The sequence below is a fragment of the Lithobates pipiens genome, unplaced genomic scaffold (assembly GCF_037356315.1).
Source record: "Lithobates pipiens isolate NorthernLeopardFrog02 unplaced genomic scaffold, aLitPip1_a1.2 Scaffold_13, whole genome shotgun sequence".
Classification (NCBI taxonomy): domain Eukaryota; kingdom Metazoa; phylum Chordata; class Amphibia; order Anura; family Ranidae; genus Lithobates; species Lithobates pipiens.
The window spans coordinates 509,293,531-509,319,138 of NW_027507718.1; the positions used below are offsets into that span (position 1 = coordinate 509,293,531).

A 25,608-nucleotide genomic window follows, 5' to 3' on the forward strand; every position below is an offset into this window, starting at 1 on the left:
TTCTGGTGGTGTACACAGTACACAAAACAGTGCAACTCTAGTGCAGTTGCTACTACTTTTCTGGTGGTGTACACAGCACACAAAACAGTGCAATTGTAGTGCAGTTGCTCCTACTTTACTGGTGGTGTACACAGCACACAATACAGTTCAGTGTGGTGTTGCCAAACAAAATATACATCATGTCCAGAAGGCCTCCAAAGAGATGTTCAAGCAGACTCTGTGTCTACAGTCAGCAGTGCTGGTCACGGATTTGGTGCATCCTCTGCAGGTGGCCGTGGGGCATGTTTGTAATTTTTTCCTGCTGCTGGCCCTGTTATTGAGCCAGAACATGCAGAAGAGTTGGTGGAGTGGATAACAATGCCGTCCTCATCCTCCTCATCCTCTGTCACGCAGGCTCAGAGTAGTTTGCCTTCCAATACAGCTACCAAAGTGGCCAATTCCTCCGGCTCCTTGTCCACAGTCGTTCCTTCCATAGCCCCACCATCATGCATGCAAAAGTCCTCCGAACTATTTGACCACAGTGTTGTGTTCATGCTGATGGAGGATGCACAGAAATTAGAAGGCTCCGATGTTGATTGAGGTTGAGGAAGGGAATAACGTGAGCCTACAGAGTGGGGGTGCCCAGGAAGGACTAGAAACTGACAGTTATATTCCCCCAGCCATAGCATACTGCCAAGTTTGCTCCAGTGATGAGGAGGGAGGGAACGTTGAGGTCACTGACTCTACTTGGGTGCCTTATAGAAGAGAGGAGGCACAACTCTAACAAGGCAGGATGTCCTCTAGGGGGCAGTCTAAGGGCAATCCCCCTACTGCATCACTCCACAGAGCTCCGCAGGTGCAGGGCGCTGCTGACTCCTCACTGATTTTGAAAAGTTCCTTGGTGTGGGCCTTTTTTGACATGTGTGGAGCAGATTTGCAGCATATGTCTGAAGCGGATCAAGCGTGGCCAGAACAGCAGCCGCTTAAGCACCACTTGCTTGACCAATTGGCAACAGCACTTGAAAGACCCACATCAAAGAAAAAGGCAGACTTCTCCTTGTTCATCATCTGGGATCTCCAACCCCACTATACCTCCAGTCCTCTCAAAAACCTCCACTGAGAGGAATGAAGGTGTAGTAATAGGTGTCCCAAGCACATGGAAAGTAGCAATATGGGTAGATGACAATGACAAGAGGCACCAACTTTCCTGTAAATAATTATAAAGGAAGGAGATTTTTGGCAGGATTTTTAAGGGTGCCAGCAAAGAGAAATAAATGTAACAATACAAATCTTGTAATTTTTATACCTACTATGGATTGAAATGACTTGTTTCTCTTCACTGGCACCCTTAAAAATCCCATCCAAAATCCCCCCTTTTATAATAGGTGTCCCAAATACTTGCAGCCAATCTGCTATCAGTACACCTCAATCTGATTTTATCAGGCAAATTACCCCAGTTGCTAAACTAGAAAAAGAAATTCGGTCCCAGTCATCCACATGCTCAGCGTCTGAATGCTAGCTTGACTAAATTGCTAGCACTGCAATTGCTGCCTTTTCAGATGGTAGGCTCTGCCCCCTTCCGTGAATTTGTGGAATGTGCTGTACCTCAGTGGCAGGTTCCAAAATGCCATTTCTTTTCACAGGAGGCCATTCTGCCTCTCTACCGGCATGTGGAAGGCAATGTTTTGGCCTCGTTGGACAGGGCGATCAGCAGTAAGGGGCATATTACTGCTGACTCATGGTCCAGCCAGCATGGGCAGGGATGTTACTTTTTCTTCACGGCACACTGGATAACTCTGCTGGAAGCTGGGAAGGATACAGGACAGGGTTCATTTTTGTTAGAGCTTGTTCTGCCACCATGACTCCAAAAATGCTAGTGGTCATTCTGCCACAGCTCTCTCCTCCACTCCCTCCTCTTCTTCTTCCTCTATGGCCTCTTCTTCTGATTTGTCCTCAGAACCAATGGTGCTCCGTTAGCGGTCAAGGGCCTATGCAAGCACTCAGGCAAAAAGATGCAATGCACTGCTTGAGGTGGTCTGCTTAGGAGACAGGAGCCACACTGGGGCAGAGATTCTGTCAGCTCTGCAGGGGCAGGCTCAGAGGTGGTTGGCGCCACGCTAACTTCAGCCAGGAATGGTTGTATGCGACAATGGCACCAACCTTCTCTCCGCCCTCTGACAGGGACACTTGACCCATGTCCCATGTTTGTCACACGTTCTGAATTTGGTGATGCAGCTGTTCTTGAGCAGGTACCCAGGCTTACAGGATCTAATGAGGCAGGCCATAAAAGTCTCTGGTCATTTTTCGCTGGTCATACAATGCCAGTGCTCAGCTGGCTGACATTGAAAGGGAATTCAACCTGCCCACCAACCGCCTCATTTGCACATGCCCACCAGGTGGAACTCAACACTGGCAATGCTTCAGCGGCTGTACTCACAGCAGAGGGCCATCAATGAGTACCTGTGTAATTATGGCACCAGGACAGGGTCAGCGGAGCTTGGCTTTTGTTCGCCATGCCAGTGGCTACTGATCAAGGATGCATGCACTCTCCTGTCACCATTTGAGGAGGCCACGAGGATGGTGAACAGCGACAAAGCATGCATCAGTGATACTGTCCCTCTAGTCTTCCTGTTGGATCACGCGCTTCGTGGAATAATGGACAGGACACTTGAGGCAGAACAGCAGGAGGAAGAGGAGGACCTCCTTACCTCTCAAGGCCCCCTTTATCCAGATAGTATTCCTGTGGGACAGCCAAACACACAGGAAGAAGAGGAGGAGGAGGGGGAGGAGGATTGTGTCAGCATGGATGTAAAGGATAACACTCAGCAGCAGTCTTTAAGAGATGGTTTTCAGTCCCCAGAAACCCAAGGAGTTGTACATGGTTGGGAGAAGGTAGTTTCTGACAGAGTCATCCTCAGCGACCCAGAGGACTCACAATCTAATGTGCCTGCAAATTTATGCTGCACAGCCTCCCTGATTCTGCAAAGTCTGCGAAAGAACCCTAGGATTCGTGCTGATTGCCTGTGCTGATTGACTATCCTATTCCTCCTCAGTCTTGATTATGCTAGCTGACCAACAATATTTTTGGTTTAGGGCACCACCACCACTGCCTAAGGCCCAATTTTTCTGCCCCTGTTTAACAGGGGCATGTAATTAAAATTTTTGATCAAATATTTCACAGCAGGGCCTGTTCCTGTGACCAAACAAGCGTAACTGTGAGGGGTTACAGTGTTGTGCCACCACCACCACCACCACCACTGCCACCACTGCCTAAGGCCCAATTTTTCTGCCCCTGTTTAACAGGGGCATGTAATTACAATTCCTGATATAATAATTCACAGTAGGGCCTGTTCCTGCACACACCAAGAGTAACTGTGAGGGCTTACAGTGTTGTGGCACCACCATCACCCAAGGCCCAATTTAGCTGCCCTGTTTAACAGGGGCATGTAATTATAATTTTTGATCAAATATTTCACAGCAGAGCCTGTTCTTGCACCCAGCAAGCATAACTGTGAGGAGTTACAATGTTCTGGCACCACCACCACTGCCTAAGGCCCAATGTTTCTGACCTTGTTTAACAGGGGCATGCAATTACAATTCTTGATATAATATTTCATAGCAGGATCTGTTCCTGAGCCCAACAAGCATAACTATGAGGGCTTACAGTGTTCTGGCACCACCAACACCTAAGGCCCAATTTTCTGCAGAGTTTTTAGGACAGGTCGTATAGTATATATACTTATGTTCAGAGTATATAGTGCCTGGGGGTCACCCCACACCATTTTTATTTTTTTTTTGATTTTGGTGCGGGGTTCCCCTTAGTATCCATACCAGACCCAAAGATCCTTGTAATGGGCTGATGAGACCTATGCCATTTTTCTCAAAGATTGTATATTGGTCGCAAATATCCACCATCTCCATGATGTCATTATGGAGGAGTGGAAGAGGACTCCAGTGGCAACCTCTGGTGAACTCCATGCCCAAGATGGTTAAGGCAGTGCTGGAAAATAGTGGTGGCCACACAAAATATGGACACTTTTGGTCCAATTTGGACATTTTCACTTAGGGGTGTACACACTTTTTTTGCCAGCGGTTTAGATCATAGTGGCTGTGTGTTGAGTTATTTTGAGGGGACAGCTAGTTCACACTGTTATACAAGCTGTACACTCTCTACTTTATATTCTACAAAAGTGTAATTTCTTCAGTGTTGTCACCTGTGGAGATATAATAAAATATTTACAAAAATGTGAGTCATGTACTCACTTTTGTGAGAGATACACTCTCTCTTTCTCTCTGTATATATATATATATATATATATATATATATATATATATATATATATATATATTTGTAGCGCACTACTCCCTTGGGAGTTGCTAAGTTAGTTCATACCTTTACTGTTAACATAACATGCCTCCGTTCTTCCACCCCTGCCCGAATAGCACAACAGACGATCAAACTTTTCAAAGGAGCTTTATTCTTCTTAGTTGCAGTATGTTACAGGGATATTTGAGAAATATGAGCTGCCTCTTCCTCCTAATTCCTGAGAATAGTTAAAGTCCTTTTCCCATAGTGAACTGACCAATGTCCCTCTGAAAAGCACCGTGTTAAATCGATGCAGGAGCCCCAGGCCTCACCTGCCTACCTTGACTCCTGCGATCCTCCCGCGTCAGTTCAGGAAAGTCCCGGATGATATCCCAGTCTACTCCATCCTCTTTGCAGCTACTTCCGCATGGCTAGAATCATCCCGGATGGGGATGCTTGGTGACTTGGGTTCTGTAGAACCATCCAGCACTGAGGTCTCTGAACCCTCAGGCCTTCAGATTTTGTTCCTGCTATCCAGCGTTGGGGTCTCTGAACCCCCAGGTCTTCAAGCCTGCTCCTTGTGGGTTACATCTTTGCTGCTGCTCTGGATCCAACTCCTCCCATCTCCTTCTAGAAATATGTGACCACCAGTTTATATGCGATGCCTGCCCTTGCAAATACAAGTTAATGATTCAACCAGGGCTCTCCATACAAACTGCCTACATCCCCTCCCCAGCCCGCCTTCCTTCTAGAACTTTCAATAGAAGGTAAGGGAGATCTTTCAGGGCAGAATGCAGGTGGCCACACCCTCCTCTCTCTACTCTGTCACTCCTCCCATCCAAACCAAACAGAACAACCAGGCCTTAAAGTGCAAGGCCCTGGCAAATTTACCTATCACTTACTTAAAGTGGTAGTATGGTCGATTTTTTAACTTTTACCTACAGGAAAGCCTATAATAAGGCTTACCTGTAGGTAAAAATAATATCTCCTAAACCTGTACGGTTTAGGAGATATTCCCCTCGGTATGCGCCGCTGACTGCAGCGGCGCATGCGCACAAGGGGGTTCTCTCCGCGAAAATCCGGCAGCGCTCGTGCGGCCGGACTGAAATCTCCCGCGCGCATGCGCGGGAGTGACGATATCGCGGCTCCGGCCACTCACAGCGCCGGAGCCGCGATACCCGGAAGAGACGCTGAGGGAGCATGTCGGCTCCCTCGGCGTGGATCGGGCCAGATGTCGGGGCCTCGTTCTAAGGTAAGTATTTCATAATGAGCTAGTATGCGGTGCATACTAGCTCATTATGCATTTTGCTTTGCAGGTTTAAAAAAAATAAATAAAAAATTGCGGGTTTACTACCGCTTTAACTAGCACCCAAAGGTGGTGGGCGATACATACGTATATCTTTCAACTTGTATTGATTTTTGCATTACTTAAACAATAAATTGCCTTGGTGCATTTTGGTATAGAATGTTTAATTATAGAAGCTTTATTATAAAAACTTAATGATACTAATACATTTTTATTAATATTAGGTTATTACCTTTTAGATATCTATAGACTGTCTTTTATCCAATAGCAACTGATTAATCATGAATTAATTCTGTTCTGTTTACTATTTACTGTCAACAATTTGGTTAATACAATTATTTGTTATTGCTTTTAATCTTTATTTTTATGTAGATTTGGTTTATATCTGTAGCCTATAGAACGTTGATGGAGAACCTTGGCACTCCAGATGTTCAGGAACTACATTTCCCATGATGCTCAACTACACTGCAGAGTGCTTGAGCATCATGGGAAATGTAGTTCCAAAAATCTGGAGTGCCAAGGTTCGCCATCACTGCTATAGAACAAGTGTTCACAATTATGGCCACTAAATAGCATGCTATATAATGGCATTTTTAGTCCTTTTCTAGTAGCTTGACAAAGGAACTGAGCTGTTTTCAGGATCCTTAGTGCGCATGCTCTGAAACACATTGCGATATGTCTGGTGACGTCATTGCGTTCCATGCTGCCCTCCACCCCTCGTTCTGGTTCCCTTCCACAGACTAGTCAGCTTCCTGGACCCAGCTGAGTGGTGGTGGCTACACCAACAGCGTGAGCCCTGTTCCCCATCTCACCAGACGAAAAATAACCAGTGCCTGTTTTTATTCTATCTAATGTGAGTTGATATATACCTTTCTTTTATTGAATAAATGGTTTACAATCCACATTTAGAGGTGCCTTTATATCTCTAATTTTTTTGCATGTATCCTGGAGACTGCTTCTGCTCCTAACAAGAGGCTTGCCCTAATATGCTGACACCCCTGTGGCTTTGTGACTCCATCCTCAGATGGACTTATATCTATTACTCCATAGACCCTTATTAGCTACTTGTGGAATATATATATATATATTCCAATTAACCCACCAATATTCAATGGAAGAAAGGAAGGGACACGATCTCCAATGCAAAAAGTTTTACTGACATTTCTTCATCCAATACATGTGAAAATAACAGCTACTGTACAGTTTCATGGCATGTTCTTCATCAAGCAATCATCATGTTAAGACAGGAAAGGATGTTTTCCCTGTCTTAACTGCATACAGTGTAAATTGATAATGAAAGGGATAATTATATTCATCCTGGAAATGGTCACAAATGTATGATAAAATATTTCCAGACGTGCCAGTCGGCATATGTAATTTATATCCTCACATGCCCATGTAAGCTGATGTATGTGGGAGAAACCACGCAAAAGATAAAAGACAGAATAGCCCAACATCGTACCTCTATTAGGAGGAAACAACCAGGATTGCCAGTTTGTAGAACATAGACATAAAAACTCAGGCTAGGTTTCCACTAGTGAAACTTTTCATGCGATTTGGGACTGAAAAGTCGCATGACAAGTCGTACCCCATGATTTCCAATGAGTGCCGTTCATATATGTGTGTCGTCAAGATGCAGCGACTTCAAAGTAGTCCTTGCACTACTTTGGTCCCACTTTGATACGACTTGAGGTCCATAGACCTCAAGAATACACAGGCATTGCTTCAATTTGTGGCAAACAAATTGCGGAAAAATTGCACGACTTTGGGGACGCAATAGTGGAAACATAGCCTTAGACTTGAGATTTATGATTCTGGAAGAAGTGCCTAGGGACAGGAGAGGTGGGGACAGGATTTTCAAACTAAAACAAAGAAGTACGGTGGATCAATAAACTCCAATCCTTGCATCCGAATGGGATGAACAGAGATTAGGATCTACATTTTTTTTATGAATAGTAGACATGAAGATTAATTGCTGTGCCCTCTTTTTAGGTATGAACAGATATACATTAAGAAAGATACTGACTGTACTTGAAGAAGATTACACAGGAAGAAATAATATACAAAGATGTGATGAATTAGGATATTATGTACACATGTATGATTAGTGTAGTTGATAAGTAAACTTAGAGGCGGAATATGATTGGTAAAATTTGTATGTTCTTTGATGAATGGCTTTGGATAGTTAGATAGACCTGTGTGTATATAAAGTGAACTGAGAGGGTTAATTTCGATAAGAAGGGCGATGTGAGATACACTTGTGTGCACACTTTGTGATTTGGGTGTATAGGTAGGATGTTTGTTCTTGCTATTTACACAAAGCTTGATGAAGAGCATGGACTTCTTGAAACTGTACAGTAGCTTTTTCACATGTATTGGATGAAGACATTTCAGTAAAACTTTTTGTATTGGAGATCTTGTCCCTTCCTTATAGTGTGTGTGTACACACACACACACACACACACACACAGATAGCTTTACAACACAAAGGCCATAGTATTGCACCACATTGCATTATTTTTTATCTATGTAGGTGAATGTTACAAAGCTATGAAAATTTTCATTTTCTCACCTGTCTCATTGGATATTTCCCCCTCTGGACACTGAACACACTCAAAGCAACAACGATGAATCCCCCTCTTCATCATTCTTCTGGAACCCAAAGGACAGTCTTCAGAGCACGTTGACACTGGAACCTAGAAACCAATCATATTACGAAAAGAAAGAGAGAACATTGTATTACATTATATAGGCTCATTCATAAAACTTAAAGGAGATATTTATAAAGCATTAAATGGAAACAAGGAAACATAGAGGACTGATGGCAGAATAAAGATCAAGTGCCCCAACAAGTCTAATAGATATCTATTTCCCTCTTCTTTTTTTATAATTTATATATATATATATATATATATATATATATATTTTGACATGGAGGACCATTAGCTCTAGCTCTATGCATTTTCCAGTGATTCACTGTAGTCAGGAACTATATTTTAAAGGGCCTGGTAGCCCATTTTTATTAAAAGGCACCAAAAAAGTCAGTAACAACGCTTTCCCCTTGCAGAGGTTCTTCTCCAGTAAATTCACAAAAATTCTAGCCCACCTGACTCTCTTTAGCAGTACCTCTGCTCTTTATGCTGGTCACACAGACCACAGGATTCTTCAGTGTGGACGGCTTTATTCTAGCTCCCACAGCTCCACTCTAGCCTTAGTCCTTAGTCCTCCGTTTACTGCCTCTTGCAGAGACACACACGCTCTATCCCTGCACGCTAGAGCGCCATCCCATTCATTCTAGGTAATTGTATTTACTCAACATCAATACATTGTATCCCTATTGGCCGTTTTATTTTTTATTTTCTTATGTTTCCTTTCTTGGTCGTTCCTTAGGCTACTTTCTTACAGAGCTGCAACCTAGCTCTACACATTTCCATCAGCTCAGCTGGGCACTCTGTGAGCCCTTAATAATCACCTGTGTGAGCAACCCTTTAATGGACACTTGCACCAGCTTTATTATTAAGTTTGCCATTAAATAGTAAGTTCATTTTAATTGTCTATTTACTTTGGGTACAATGTACTTTAATTCCTTGACCAAGCTCCTTTTCCTCTCAATGTTTTGTTTTCCCCCCTCTTACTTCCTATTCAATTTACTATTATGTATTTCCTTTTTCCATTATTATTTCATTCTTGTATCAGCTTTGTCTCTTTTTCTTTATTCTAATTATTGAGGCTGCTGCCCGTTCTCCTCAGAATACTGAGGTTGTTATATAATTATATCAGAACTTTTCCTTACTCATCTCATTTATCTATTTTATTGTTCTCTCCATTACCCCTCATTATTTTTCTCCTTTACCTTAGCACTGCTCTTACCCCCATCTATGTCCTCCTTTAGGATGAGGCGGTTGGTGATTTGATTAGGTCAGGTGCAGACCCTGCTTTACATCTATGTTGTCTTTTTGCGGCAGGCGGTCTTTCTGGCAAACAGTGGGTAAGCGCCATTCCATTCAGATCACACCTTTTGAAGCTTGTTACCTTACAGGGTGTTTTTTCTTTGTGAGGTTGCTATTTGAAATTATCATTGATGCATTAATAATTCAGTGAATGTCATTTTCTGTCTAAATATTAATTACTATTATTGTTTGTTGTTAGTTGCATAATTCCCCTGACGAAGCAATCTGCGAAACATGTTGGGAATAAGTGCTGACAGCCTGTCAACCAGTATCTTTGGGATTTCATCCGCTCAGTAAACACTGTGTATATTGTTTTTAATAATTTCACACATCGTATGTGCTGATGCTATGCTTTTTTAATGTATACCAATGAATATTTGTCTATGAATTTTTAGTACATTGTGATAGGATCCTTTGTTATATCCAGCACCGCATAAAAATCCCCAGCTCTCTCCTTTTTCCCCTGCCCTTTATGTGTATTAAATAACTTTTTTTGGGGATGAGGTGTCTATCGTTGTAGGTGCCACTAGGCAGTTTGGACCATACCTCTATCATTCTATTTAGCGTTTTAGTGCGTATTGTCCTTCTTTGGTCCACTCCCTCATGACACAATACTGTTAATTATTTATTGAAATAAGAGTGTTCATTTTTTGACCGTTGATTTTTGTGCATTTCACTATTGAGTTTTTTTTTTTCTCCTCTTTTCCGTTTGTTCATGGCTGCCTTCAGCGGGGAGGCCTGGGAGGGTCTTATGGATAAGGTCCATGAGCTTCAAAAAAATAGTGAATTATCTGAAAAAGACCTTGACTTGGCTCTACAATATTTGCAACGCCTTTTGGAACGTAAGGCTCGGATATTTTGGCATAGAAATTTTTTTCTTAAATATATAGAGCAACAAATTGTCCCATGGGGACTAAGAATTCAAATTTTTCCAAACTTAAGTAAAGTTAATGACTTGGTTAAATTAAAATGGGAGGAGAACCTCCAAACCTGTTCATTTGCCATGATGTCCCTGCTCTCCATCCAATACGCTCATGACATTGATCTTGTGGATAAATCCATAGGTCAATGGTACGATGATCACGCCAAATTGATCACTACTTCTAAATTTAAACGTAAGGAACAAGAATTATCTAAACATATTGAGAGCTACACATTAGATATTATCCGTACAAAAGAGAACAAATTTACTCGGGATAATAATTCCTACTCAAATGGGATGGCCTATAAATGGCCATCTGGTACCGGAAATAAAAATAAATTCTCTAGATCTTCACGTCCTTTCAATGCCAGAGGTTATAATGATGAGGACACCAGATCTAATGCATCTTCTCAAGCCACTCTACAATTTATCGAGACCTCTCAGGAGACAGACTCCCGAAGAGACGTAAGGGCGATCCGGACCCCGCCGCTACGGAAGCACCCAACTCACACTTAAGTACCCCTTTACCACCTCGTACACATTCTTTTTCTAAACAGGCACTTGCCCGTCCCATCACTATGTTTCATCATCCTGCACTACCTCCATCACGTACCCTCCCCATACCTAATAGTACCACTCTTCCCCCCACTTCTCACACCTCTTCCTCCACTACCTCCCCACTTCTCCCACTCCCTACACCACAGACTGACAAAAACATTATTATTTCACCAAGTGGTGCTCCCCTACCGGCGGACCTCCGCCTTGCCCCTATTTTTTTAGGGAAAGAACCTCCCCTGACACCAATGTAATTGATGATGCAATTGTTGATCAGGAATCTTCTCTGGGTATGGAACTCTCAGTTATCAATTTATCATCATATGCTCTTACGGATATTGAAACAGATGTCTTAAAGTTGGGACTAACTTTCTGTCCCAATTTTAACACTGATAAGATAAGTTTCCCTTATCAAGGATGTACACTTGTTTGCTCGCAAACTATTGTTTAGAACAATTTTTCATAAACCTAGTATTGCACAGGGCCGTCTATATCCAACCCTTCTTTGGTGGATGATATATTGGAACATCAGGTGCTCTCTAATTTGATGGATTTGTGGGAGGAAGGCCACGGGGTTTCCGAGGACCAGGGGCCAATTAGCCCTGTTGGTTTGTCGATAGGGTCCGTTTCCTTCCCCCCACCGCAGACCTTTAAATCAAAATCCACACTCTTTCCACTTCTTAATACCAATCCGAATATCTGGGCTTTTACCCAACAAGTTTGCAAAGCAATAGAAAATAATAATTTTTTGTCTAACAAATTGCATAATTTAACCCATGATCAACAGTCAGCTCTCAAACAACTTCAAACTAATTCTAATATTGTCATCAAACCCGCCGATAAGGGCGGGAACATCGTAATTATGGATGTTGTTCGGTACCTTACTATGTGTTCTAAAATACTCAAAAATCGTGATTGGTACCGTCCTATCTCCATCTCCTTAATCTCTCATTATGACTTTCAGTATCGTAAAATCATTTTTAGAGCATACCAGTCTGGCATCATCGACAAAAACACATGGGACTTTTTTAAATATAAAGGACCCTAAACTTCCCACTTTCTATGCCCTACCCAAGGTGCATAAATCGCTCGAGGACCCTCCCGATCGCCCTATTGTTTTGAGCTGTGAAAGTCTAACTGAAAACACCAGCTGTCTTGTCGATAACTATTTAACCCCACATGTCCTTTCCCTGTTTTCCTATGTCAAGGACACAATTGATCTCCTAAAAATACTTGAAGGCATCTCGTTACCCCAACATTGCTGGCTGGTGACCATTGATGTGGAGTGCCTGTATAATGTGATTCCACACCACAAAGGTTTACATACTGTGCGCACCTACTTGGAAGAAAGAGGCTCAGCGGCATCGGCCTATAATGCTTTTGTCCTTGAATTGTTGGACTATATTCTCAAACATAATGTCTTCCAGTTCAATCAGTCCCACTACCTCCAGGTGCAGGGGGTTGCGATGGGGACCAAATGTGCCCCATCGTATGCCAACCTGTACCTGGGGGGGGGGGGGGGGGTGGGAGAAAGACATTTTTTCACGTGAGGATCTTACCGTACTTTTGGACAATATTTTAACCTGGCACAGGTACATCGACAATGTTTTGTTTTTTTGGTCAGGCTCGGAACTCGACTTAAAACGTTTTTTTGATTTAATCTCTTTGAATTCCTTTAATCTCAAATTTACACTTAAATATAGCCAAGAATCAATTGAATTTCTGGATCTAACTATCAAAATTGACTCGCAAGGTAATCTTCAATCTGCTCTGTATAGAAAACCCACCGCAGGCAATACTATATTGCAGGCCACCAGTTTTCACCCTGAACTTCTATTGAAAAGCATTCCTTACAGTCAGTATCTAAGAATCAAACGTAATTGTAGTAATAATGAAGATTTTCGCGTGGCAGCTAAGGACCTTTACAGACGACTCAGGGCACGTGGATATAGCCACGTCTCCCTGAAAAAATCGTACAATAGAGTGAAAGACAATGATAGAGCTACGTTGCTTTTTTCCACCAAAAATCTAACTAAAACTGATACTGTTCGGCTTGTCACTAAATTTTTTAACCAACATAATCGGTTACAGGCGGATCCTACTGTGAATCAATACATACATGACTCACCTGAAATTACCTTCAAAAAAGCACAATCTTTAAAAGACTGTCTAGTCAAAAGCCATTTCACCGATAACTCAGTACCTAATCCAGCGACACAACTTGGTACATATTCTTGCGGTCATTGCGAGATGTGTCCATATATTAATAATTTGTGTAAGGTTAAACTACTCAATGGTAGATGTTTTTTTCCCAAGTCCTGCGTAACTTGCGTCACACCAGGCGTTGTGTATTTGGCACAGTGCAGGTGTGGCGGCTTTTACGTAGGTAAGACCAAACGACTTTTTGCAATTCGTATTAAAGATCACATAAAACCTATATTAAATAAAAAAATTGTAACGGCTATTAGTAGGCATGTTGGTATTTATCACTCCTTTGACCCTGATTGGATCCGTTTTCTAGCATTGGATCACATACCCCTAAATTCACAAGGAGAGTCTGTCGATAAACTACTACTGCAGACCGAAGCAAAATGGATTTACACTCTAAAGGCCACTCAATATCCTGGCTTTAATGAAAATATGAGTTTTAGATCCTTCTTATAATTTTTCCTCTTTCTCTACCCCCAATTTGTTCGAGGATATATCCCTTTTTACAGCTCTTCCCCACTTCCCGTTGATGGCTCCCATGAATAACATGGAACTCTCCCTTCTCCCTTTTTTTTTTTCCCCTTACACTATTTTTGTATATTATTTTTTTCTTTTTTCTTTTCTCATTATCCAAATATATTATGTTATTATTGTCTGTAAATACACTATATACACTTGCTATTTTTCTTTAATTCTGCATATTGTATATGTATATTCTGTAGTGTGATCTCTGGGGGCGACTTTATATGGACTCTCCGCCGCTCTCAATAATTTTTATCCATTTATGGGGGCCCACTTGTTGCCGGTATCCCTTTCTGCTTACTACAACTATTTTTTGGTTTCCCTGGCTGATGGCTGCTATACCGCCTCGCCCACTGTTGGGGGGCATACGGACACACAGGGTGTCTCCGTGGGCTTCTCACTTCCGGGGACACCCGTTCTGGGAGGGTCCGAGGGCACAATTTCTTTGGTGCGGGATGACGCATTGGCTCGGGAGGACTGCACCCGCCCCCTCTCTTCGCTTTGCCGAATGAGAGGACGACCAGTCCTTCTGTTTCCACCCTCTGCTGGCGTCCGCTCTGCTTTGATTGCTTTCTTTCCCAGCACAGCGGAATGCTGGGTAGCATAGTCCTTGCCGACAGCCATGCTATTCCCGCACATGCTCAGTTCCCTCCCCACCTTGTCCGCATCGAGCCGGTGACGTAAGATGCCGGCTCGATGGATGGGGGAGATATAAGGCAGGCTTTTCCTCTCCGCTCTACGTGCGGGACGTGTGCTATCCCTGCACGCTAGAGCGCCATCCCATTCATTCTAGGTAATTGTATTTACTCAACATCAATACATTGTATCCCTATTGGCCGTTTTATTTTTTATTTTCTTATGTTTCCTTTCTTGGTCGTTCCTTAGGCTAATTTCTTACAGAGCTGCAACCTAGCTCTACACATTTCCATCAGCTCAGCTGGGCACTCTGTGAGCCCTTAATAATCACCTGTGTGAGCAACCCTTTAATGGACACTTGCACCAGCTTTATTATTAAGTTTACCATTAAATAGTAAGTTCATTTTAATTGTCTATTTACTTTGGGTACAATGTACTTTAATTCCTTGACCAAGCTCCTTTTCCTCTCAATGTTTTGTTTTCCCCCCTCTTACTTCCTATTCAATTTACTATTATGTATTTCCTTTTTCCATTATTATTTCATTCTTGTATCAGCTTTGTCTCTTTTTCTTTATTCTAATTATTGAGGCTGCTGCCCGTTCTCCTCAGAATACTGAGGTTGTTATATAATTATATCAGAACTTTTCCTTACTCATCTCATTTATCTATTTTATTGTTCTCTCCATTACCCCTCATTATTTTTCTCCTTTACCTTAGCACTGCTCTTACCCCCATCTATGTCCTCCTTTAGGATGAGGCGGTTGGTGATTTGATTAGGTCAGGTGCAGACCCTGCTTTACATCTATGTTGTCTTTTTGCGGCAGGCGGTCTTTCTGGCAAACGGTGGGTAAGCGCCATTCCATTCAGATCACACCTTTTGAAGCTTGTTACCTTACAGGGTGTTTTTCTTTGTGAGGTTGCTATTTGAAATTATCATTGATGCATTAATAATTCAGTGAATGTCATTTTCTGTCTAAATATTAATTACTATTATTGTTTGTTGTTAGTTGCATAATTCCCCTGACGAAGCAATCTGCGAAACATGTTGGGAATAAGTGCTGACAGCCTGTCAACCAGTATCTTTGGGATTTCATCCGCTCAGTAAACATTGTGTATATTGTTTTTAATAATTTCACACATCGTATGTGCTGATGCTATGCTTTTTTAATGTATACCAATAAATATTTTTCTATGAATTTTTAGTACATTGTGATAGGATCCTTTGTTATATCCAGCACCACATAAAAATCCCCAGCTCTCCCCTTTTCCCCCTTCCCTTTATGTGTATTACACACACGCTCTGTCTGCCACCTGCAGCCTCTGACACCTGGAGACCTCTTGTCTCTCTTGGTGGAGATGTCTCCAACTGGGAGGCATGAGGTATTCCCATACCTTCATTATAAGGAGTGTGCTCACCTGAGCACACCCTGCTGGTCCTCCACAAATCCTGCACAAAGGGTTGGAGATTGTATCCCACCCAAGACACTATGGAATCTCCCAAACTACAGAGTCCCATCCAGGTATAACAAAACCTGGAGAAATCTGCAAAAACAATTTTCTCCACTCCCCTGCTACACTCTGTAGTTATGCACTGAGCCAATGTGCACACTATGTCCTTTAAATCACAAATTTCACAGTGACAGCATCTCATCCTATCACATATCCTCCCCCCTTGTTTCGACCCAGTAGGGGGCGGAACACACCAGCCCAAATTCATGATTGGGGCACCTTTGTGCCAGCTATCAGCTGCGTGGCACAATATTTTTTTAGGGTGTTTTTCCAGGCATGTCCTAGCCTGAACCTCAATGGGGTCCTACATTTTTATGTTTTCCCCATCACTTAGATCTCTTAGGTTTACCAAAGCCTTTGCCCTTACCCTTGACCACCATATCCCCAGAGCTCAACATCTGTTTATCACGCTCATTTACCAAGAAAGTATTCATTTTCATATCAAGGCCATTATTTACATTAATATTCAGTAATAAATAACCATTTCTACAATTACCAATACTGTCAGTTCTTTCTTTCTCAGGGTTTGTTAGGGCCAGGCTCAAGGAGGGAAAACACACGGGTGATCACTTATCCCCTATGGGACCTTCACTTCACCTATTATCCAAATCTCTGTTGTCAGTTGTCCTAACAACTAATATTGAGTAACGCATGACCCATTGCTAGCAGTATCAACCTTTGCCAGCTCACACTTTGCCATTTCGCAATTTTTGTTCCACTCCATACTATATTTTAGAGTGTCTCTGGGTACCTCAACTTGTACCTCTTTGCAGGTGACAGACAGGATCTCAGCTTTTTCCACATCCATATTCCTTCTTAGGAGGTCTAATGGGTGAGGCAGTATCTGCCCCATTTACTAATCCCTGCTCAGAGGTACCTCAGATCACACTAGCAGGTGAGACCTCCAATGTCTCCATCAGCTCTCCAGGGCGCCTTCTTTACCGAACCGTCTCTGGAAACACCCTCACAAGGAACTAGAAAATCCCTTGCCACAATATTAAAAAGCATCAAACCAACCAGTTACACTGGTGATTAATGTTACCCAGCTGTCAGAAACCATGAACTCATGTTGAGACAGAAGTAAAGTTAAACCACACTTGTTTAATAATGAAAGTAAACAGAACAAACATAGTCAAAACATAGCCAAGGTTCAGTAACCGGAACAGATAGTCAGACAAGCCAGAAATCAGGGATCAATATAGTGGAACAGCAATCTGAATCTGGAGCCTGAAGGGATGTCAGCAAAGTAAGTCTTTAAACAGGAACACAGTAGAATTTCTCTGTGATGTTGACCAAGGTGAAGGCAGCGATCCACTGGGCTGAACAGCTTAAGTAGGCAGGACAGACGAGCAGGATATCATCAACAGCTGAGTAACTGTGGAGAGATAGGAGCTGGCTTAAGTAGACAGGGCTGACGAGCAGGAAATCATCAAAAGCTGAGTAACTGTGGAGAGATAGGAGCTGGCAGTTAGCCGACAGCTGAGCGGCCAACTCTTAGAAGGAAGGGCTGAGCCCTGAGAGCACCCCCTACTCAACAACCCCTCCCCCTCAGTGGACCACCAGGCTTGAGGGGAAAACATCCATCGAAATCATGGAGGAGGATAGGGACATGTACGTACGTGGATGAGACCCAAGAGCATTCCTCTGGACCGTACCCCCTCAAATGCACCAGGTACTGGATGTGCCCACGGAGTCAACAATGGACTGTACTTCATACTCCTCATGGTTCTCAACCTGTACAGGGTGAGGACGTGACACCGAGGTGGTAAAGTGGTTGCAGATCAAAGGTTTTAATAAGGAGACATTTGAAATGCACATATTAGAAGGAAGGTCTAGTTCATAAGCCACTGGGTTAATCCTGCAAAGAATAGGGAAAGGTCCAATAAACTGAGGTGCAAACTTCATTGAGGGAACATGAAGTCAGAGGTTGCTTGATGACAGCCAGACCCTGTCCCCAACTTGGTAGGAAGGCAGGTGACTATGCTATGACTATGCATAGCTAAGCTATGACTAAGCATCTGTTTGTGATGTGAAAGACATTAGCTGTGTTCACCTGTCTTCTATGCCTAAGATACGACTCTTTTTGGATTTTAATCTTTCAATAAAGATGCCTTCAGTGGTGTGCCACCTTCCAGGATTTTTTCCAACACCTGCAACATCGTATAGGGCGGGTGTCTTCAACAGGTCTGGAGCTTTTGAGCTGCAATTTTTCTTCCACAGTTGTTATGATGGTCAGAAATATAGTAACGTAGGAATTGCTCCAAGGACTGATTGGCTCATTCTCCGGTCCCATTAGACTGCAGGTGATACGTAGAGGAAAAGGCAAGCTGAATTCCCAACTGTGCACAAAAGGCTCACCAGAATCAGGACACAAACTGACTACCCCATCTGAGACAATCACCTTGGGTAGCCCATGTAAGTAAAAGTTCTCCCAAGCAAAAATGGAAGCCAGTTCCTTAGAATTGGGCAACTTCTTAAGTGGAATACAATGAGACATTTTTGAGAAACGGTTAACCACCTTAAGGATAACTGTGTTGCCCTGGGAGTCGAGTAACTCCACAATGAAATCTATAGACAGATGGGTCCAGGGCCTCTCTCCATTGGGTATGGGTTGTAAGAGGCCCACTGGAAGCTGCCGTGGAGTCTTAAGCTGAGCACACACGGATCAGGCAGCTACAAAGGCGGTTACATTAGCATGTAGACTAGGCCACCAGAATTGTTGGGAAATGGCAAAAGAGTTGATTCTTCCCAGGGTGACCAGCAGCCTTGGGTGAATGGTAGGTCTGGAGCATGGCTGTACAGAGACTCTATGGGACAAAGCAGTGGTCACAAGGTTTCTCAGGAGGATTATGGACCTGAGCAGCAAGAATGTTGTCACTGAAAGGAGAAGGGAGACTGGTGCGAACCGTAGTCAGAATACAATCAGGTGGAATCACAGGAACCCTAACCGACTCCATCTTGGAAGTGAAGGAAAATTGTCGTGACAAAGCGTCAGCCTTTACATTCTTAGTACCAGGTAAGAATGAGATAATGTAATTTAACAAGAATAGAGCCCATTGCGCCCTTCTGGGAGAGAGGCATTTAGCCTCAGACAAGAATGTGAGATTCTTATGGTCAGTAAGAATGAGAACTGGCACAGTGGTACTTTCGAGGAGATGTCTCCATTCTTTCAGGGCTAAAATGATCGACAACTGCTCTCTGTCTCCAATCTCATAATTGCACTCCGCAGGTGACAATTTCTTAGAAAAGTAGCCACAAGGATGCATAAAACTCTTAGAGGTAGGACGTTGAGACAGAAGGGCACCAACACCAGTCTCAGAAGCATCGACCTCAAGGATAAAAGGTAACGTTGGATCAGGATGTGCCAACACAGGAGCAGAAATGAAGGCAGCTTTGAGACTTTCAAAGGCCTTAACAGACTCCAGAGACCAACTCTGTGTGTTACTGTCCTTTCTGGTCATATCAGTCAGGGGCTTGGCCAGAGACGAGAAATTATGAATAAACTTCTGAGAATAGTTGGCAAAGCCCAGAAACCCTGCTGAGGTAGTAAACTTATGGGTCAGGGCCACTGTATGACTGCTGAAAGTTTCTCTGGGTCCATCAAAAAAAACAGCAGTGGAAATGACATAATCCAGGAATTTAACCTGTTCACGATGAAACTCACACTTCTCCAGTTTACAATAGAGACTGTTCTCTCTTAGTTTCTGAAGCACACGACAGGCATCTGTGTGGTGGCTCTCCAGGGACTTGAAAATAATGAGGATATCATTGAGATAAACCACCACACATAACTGCAACAAATCTTGGAGTACATCGTTAATAAATTCCTGGAAAACTGCCGGGGCGTTACAAAAACCAAAAGGCATTACCAGGTACTCATAATGGCCTGTTCTGGTATTAAATGCAGTTTTCCACTCGTTGCCCTCCTTAATCCTCACAAAATTGTGTGCCCCTCTCAAATCAAGCTTCATGAAAACTGTTGCTCCCTTGAGGTGGTCAAATAACTCCATAATCAATGGAATTGGATAGGCATTCTTTATCATGAAACAATTGAGACCCCTATAATCAATACAAGGTCTCAGATCACCACTCTTCTTCTTCACAAAGAAGAAACCAGCACCAGCAGGAGACAAGGATTTGCAGATGAAACCTCAAAAATGTGTGTCTGCAACATACTCCTCCACGGCCTTATCCTCCAAGACCGTCAAAGGGTAAACCCAGCCACGAGGGGGTATGGTACCAGGTTGAAGGTCAATTGCGCAATCATACGGCCAATGTGGAGGCAAACTACCCGCTTGAACTTTGTCAAAGACATTGCTAAAATCGCGGTACTCCTTTGACGGGGAGGGGAGTGAAGAGGTGAACAGGACCTTGGCTACCTTCTGGAAGCATGTCTCACTGCATTGTGGCGACCAGGAGAGAACCTCAGCACAGAGCTAATCAAAAGAGGGGTTGTGCCACTGTAACCAAGGATGACCAATTACCAGCGGAAACTTAGGTGAGGAAATAACTTGGAATTGGGTTATCTCATGGTGAAGAGCCCCTACGGCCATAGACAACAGAACCGTCTCATGAGTCACATAGGCAGGCTGTAGAGGTCTCCTGTCAAGAACCTCAATAGCAAGTGGAGTGTCACGCAGCTGCAGCGGAATCAAGTGCTTTGATACAAAGGCAGCATCAAGGTACAGGCCTGCAGCCCCAGAATCGATTAGAGCCTGTATCTCGACGGACGACTCAGCCCAAGAAAGGGTGACCCAAACCAAGAGCTTATCCTTCTGGATAACTGGTGATGAAACAATGCCACCTAAGGTCTGTCCATGACAGGACCTCAAAGTTTGGGTATTCCTTGGACTGGTAGGACAGGACTTCAAAAAGTGACCTGCCTGGCCACAATAAAGGCACAATCTCTCCCTCCTCCTAAAGGTTCTCTGAATTCATGCAGCAGAATTCAGTCAGCAACTGTTCTCATACTCTGTTCAATGGACATGAGGCACTTGGCAGCAAAAGCAGAGAGTGTGGGAATGTCAAATACCCTTTTAAACAACGCCCCAAACTCAGGGTAGCTCAAGACAACAGGTTTTTGCATCTCCCATAGAGGGTTTGCCCAGGCCAAGGCTCTCTCAGAAAGCAAAGATATCACGAAACCTACTTTCCTTCTATCCATGGGAAATGCCTGGGGCAGCATCTCAAAGTATACCTCAACTTGGTTGAGAAACCCTCTGCATTGGACTGGATCGCCCCCAAATCGCTGGGGAAGAGGAGCAGAACCAGACATACCTCTTATAGAGGTAATACTCAAGGCGGGCACTTGCACAGAGACTGGAGCAGCAGCATGTTTGGCCTGCAACATAGGATGTACTGGGGCGGCCACAGTGGAAGATTCCAGGGGAGCCACATGACTCAGGAGCGTTTGTAACTCCATGGCAAACTGATACATGCGGTGATCCAGTTCATCCAATCTGGAAAAAATATTACCAACGAGTGGATTGACTGCATCTTCTGAATTCATGGCCTTCACCTACTGTCAGAAACCATAACATCAGACTGCGACAGAAGTACAGTTAAATCACACTTGTTTAATAATAAAAGTAAAAAGAACAAATGTAGTCAAAACATAGCCAAAGTTCAGTAACTGGAATGGATAGTCAGCCAAGCCAGAAGTCAGGGATCAATGTAGTGGAACGGCAAGCAGGATCTGGACCCAGAAGGGATGTCAGAAAAGCAAGTCTTATGTCTCTGTGATGTTGACCAAGGCGAAGGCAGAGATTCACTGGGCTGAAGGGCTTAAGTAGGCAGGACTGATGAGCAGGATATCATCAACAGCTGAGTAACTGCGGAGAGATAGGAGCTGGCAATTAGCCAGCTCTAAAAAGGAAGGGCTGAGCTCAGCCCTAACAATGGCACAGCTTGTAATACCTGGCTCCACCCATTGGTACCACTACATCCAACTATAATGGAGGCACCCAGGTATTTAAAGAATGTGCTTTCACCAGTTCAAGCAGTTCCACTAGCATATCTGTAATTTCTACACACTCCACTTCAATTTGCAAAAACTTTTTAGGGACCTTTCCCTTATCCTCAATTTGCAAAACCTTTTTAGTGACCTTTCCCTTATCAGAGACATGGAGGGGCTCATTCACTGCAGCTTAACCAGTTGCCGACCGCCGCACGCCGATGTACGTCGGTACAATGGCACGGGCAGGCATAAGGACATACATGTACGTCCCTTGCCTCCCGCGGGTCGGGGGCCCGATCGGGCCCCCGCCCGGTGCCTGCGGCGGTCGGTATTCGTACGGGAGCGATCCCGGACGAGGGGACGGCCATTCATTCATGGCCACCCCCTCGCGATCGCTCCCGACGAATAGAAATCCCCGGTGACATCACTTCCTCTCCTGTAATGTAAACACAGGAGAGGAAGTGATGTATTCTCTCCTCCGTGTCGGTATTTTTCGTTCCGACACGGAGGAGAGCGGATCAGTAAGTTGCACCAACACTCTACACACACAGTAGAACATGCCAGGCACACTCACACCCCCCCTTTACCCCCCGATCACCCCCCCAATTACCCCTGCCCCCCAGTCACAGTGACACCAATGTCATTTTTTATTTTTTTTTTTGCATTGGTGTCATTTGTGACTGTAATAACTGTTAGGGCAGTTAGAGTTAGCCCCCTTTAGTTCTAATGTACCCCCCTAACCCCCCCAATAAAGGTTTAACCCCGTGATCACCCCCCGTCGCCAGTGTCACTAAGGCTGGGTTCACATTGCAGCGGTTTATGAGAACGAATGTGATTCACACCGCACTGCAGTGCAAATCACATCCGATCTCTGTGCGATTCGAGTTCAGCCATTCGCCGCACCCGCCGCACCCGCCACACCCGCCGCACCCGCCGCAAATTCGCACGGGACCCTTTTTTTGGCCCGCAGCAGAATCGGATCGCATGGGTGTTCACACCATGCGATCCGAGTTTGCAGATCGCACTGCGATATGCGAACTGATCTGGGGGTGTCAGTAACATTTCACTGACACTCCCAGCAGTTCGCATAGGGCAGTGTGAACTGCCGCCGGGAGGCATGCGATGCGGGAACCCGCCGCGGATTCGCGGCGTTTCCGCATCGCTCCAGTGTGAACCCAGCCTAATAAGCGATCATTTTTCTGATCGCCGTATTAGTGTCACAGGTGACGCTAGTTAGGCAGGTAGGTATTTAGGTTCGCCGCAGCTTTTTATAGCGCCAGGGACCCCCATATACTACCGCATAAAGCCCCCTGATTGCCCCCTAGTTAACCCTTTCACCAGTGATCACCATATAACTGTTACAGGTGACGCTGGTTGGTTAGTTATTTTTTTATAGTTTCAGGGCACCCGCCATTTATTACCTAATAAAGGTTTAACCCCCTGATCACCCGGCGGGTGTCATTTGTGACTAATAACTGTTAGGGCAGTTAGGGTTAGCCCCCTTTAGTTCTAAGGTACCCCCCTAACCCCCCCAATAAAGGTTTAACCCCGTGATCACCCCCCGTCGCCAGTGTCACTAAGGCTGGGTTCACATTGCAGCGGTTTATGAGAACGGATGTGATTCGCACCGCACTGCAGTGCAAATCACATCCGATCTCTGTGCGATTCGAGTTCAGCCATTCGCCGCACCCGCCGCACCCGCCGCACCCGCCGCAAATTCGCACGGGACCCTTTTTTTGGCCCGCAGCAGAATCGGATCGCATGGGTGTTCACACCATGCGATCCGAGTTTGCAGATCGCACTGCGATATGCGAACTGATCTGGGGGTGTCAGTAACATTTCACTGACACTCCCAGCAGTTCGCATAGGGCAGTGTGAACTGCCGCCGGGAGGCATGCGATGCGGGAACCCGCCGCGCATTCGTGGCGTTCCCGCATCGCTCCAGTGTGAACCCAGCCTAATAAGCGATCGTTTTTCTGATCGCTGTATTAGTGTCACAGGTGACGCTAGTTAGGCAGGTAGGTATTTAGGTTCGCTGCAGCTTTTTATAGCGCCAGGGACCCCCATATACTACCGCATAAAGCCCCCTAATTGCCCCCTAGTTAACCCTTTCACCAGTGATCACCATATAACTGTTACAGGTGACGCTGGTTGATTAGTTATTTTTTTATAGTTTCAGGGCACCCGCCATTTATTACCTAGTCTCACTAGTGTACCCCTAAATTTAGGGGTGTCTACTTTCCAAAATGGGGTCATTTGGGGGGGGTTTGTGCCATCTTGGCATTTTATGGCCTTCAAAACTGTAATAGGTAGTGAGAAGTGAACTCAAAAATTTACGCCCTTAGAAAGCCTGAAGGCGGTGCTTGGTTTTCGGGGCCCCGTACGCGGCTAGGCTCCCAAAAAGTCCCACATATGTGGTATCCCCGTACTCAGGAGAAGCAGCAGAATTTATTTTGGGGTGTCATTTCACATATGCCCATGGCATGCATGAGCAATATATCATTTAGTGACAACTTTGTTAAAAAAAAAAAAAAAAAAAAAAAAGTTTGTAATTTTCCCGCAACTTGTGGCAAAATATAAAATATTCCATGAACTCAACATGCCTCTCAGCAAATAGCTTGGGGTGTCTACTTTCTAAAATGGGGTCATTTGTGGGGGTTTTGTGCCATCTTGGCATTTTATGGCCTTCAAAACTGTAATAGGTAGTGAGAAGTGAACTCAAAAATTTACGCCCTTAGAAAGCCTGAAGGCGGTGCTTGGTTTTCGGGGCCCCGTACGCGGCTAGGCTCCCAAAAAGTCCCACATATGTGGTATCCCCATACTCAGGAGAAGCAGCAGAATTTATTTTGGGGTGTCATTTCACATACGCCCATAGCATGTGTGAGCAATATATCATTTAGTGACAACTTTGTGTAAAAAAAAAAAAAAATTTTTTTTTTGTCATTATTCAATCGCTTGAGGCAAAAAAATAAAATATTCAATGGGCTCAACATGCCTCTTATCAATTTCCTTAGGGGGTCTACTTTCCAAAATGGGGTCATTTGGGGGGGTTTTGTACTGCCCTGCCATTTTAGCACCTCAAGAAATGAGATAGGCAGTCGTAAACTAAAAGCTGCGTAAATTCCAGAAAACGTACCTTAGTTTGTAGATGTGACAACTTTTGCGCAAACCAATAAATATACAATTATTGACTTTTTTTTTACCAAAGACATGTGGCTGAATACATTTTGGCCTAAATGTATGACTAAAATTGAGTTTATTGGATTTTTCTAATAACAAAAAGTAGAAAATATCATTTTTTTTCAAAATTTGCGGTCTTTTTACGTTTATATCGCAAAAAATAAAAATCGCAGAGGCAATCAAATACCATCAAAAGAAAGCTCTATTTGTGGGAAGAAAAGGACGCAAATTTTGTTTGGGTACAACATTGCATGACCGCGCAATTACCAGTTAAAGCAGCGCAGTGCCAAAGTGTAAAAAGACCTCTGGTCATTTACCAGCAAAATGGTCCGGTCTGAAAGTGGTTAAGAAGCCAAGACATTTATAGGGGCCTCCACCTCACTGGAAGTACCCATCACAGCCTGAGGCTCCCCTGGAGCACTGTCAGATGCATGTCTCCCACTCATCCCCTCTAACTCAACAATGAGCCTTTGCAAGTCAACATTCATTACATTGTTATTGACAATTGACACTTGACATTATTGAGCTGTTGGGCTGTGGGCAACACATCTGCTATGCATGCGCCTATCTGGTCCATCC

At 44.0% G+C, this 25,608-nt stretch overlaps 1 protein-coding gene across 1 annotated transcript in view; it reads right to left on the bottom strand.

The window, feature by feature from the left end:
* Window positions 1–25,608, bottom strand: part of LOC143975925 (extracellular calcium-sensing receptor-like) — a 107,523-nt gene that overhangs the window by 57,381 nt on the left and 24,534 nt on the right. The window contains exon 5 of the mRNA XM_077478458.1: window positions 8,164–8,287. Coding sequence (XP_077334584.1) covers window positions 8,164–8,287 — 124 coding nt within the window. The remainder of the gene's footprint in view (window positions 1–8,163; window positions 8,288–25,608) is intronic.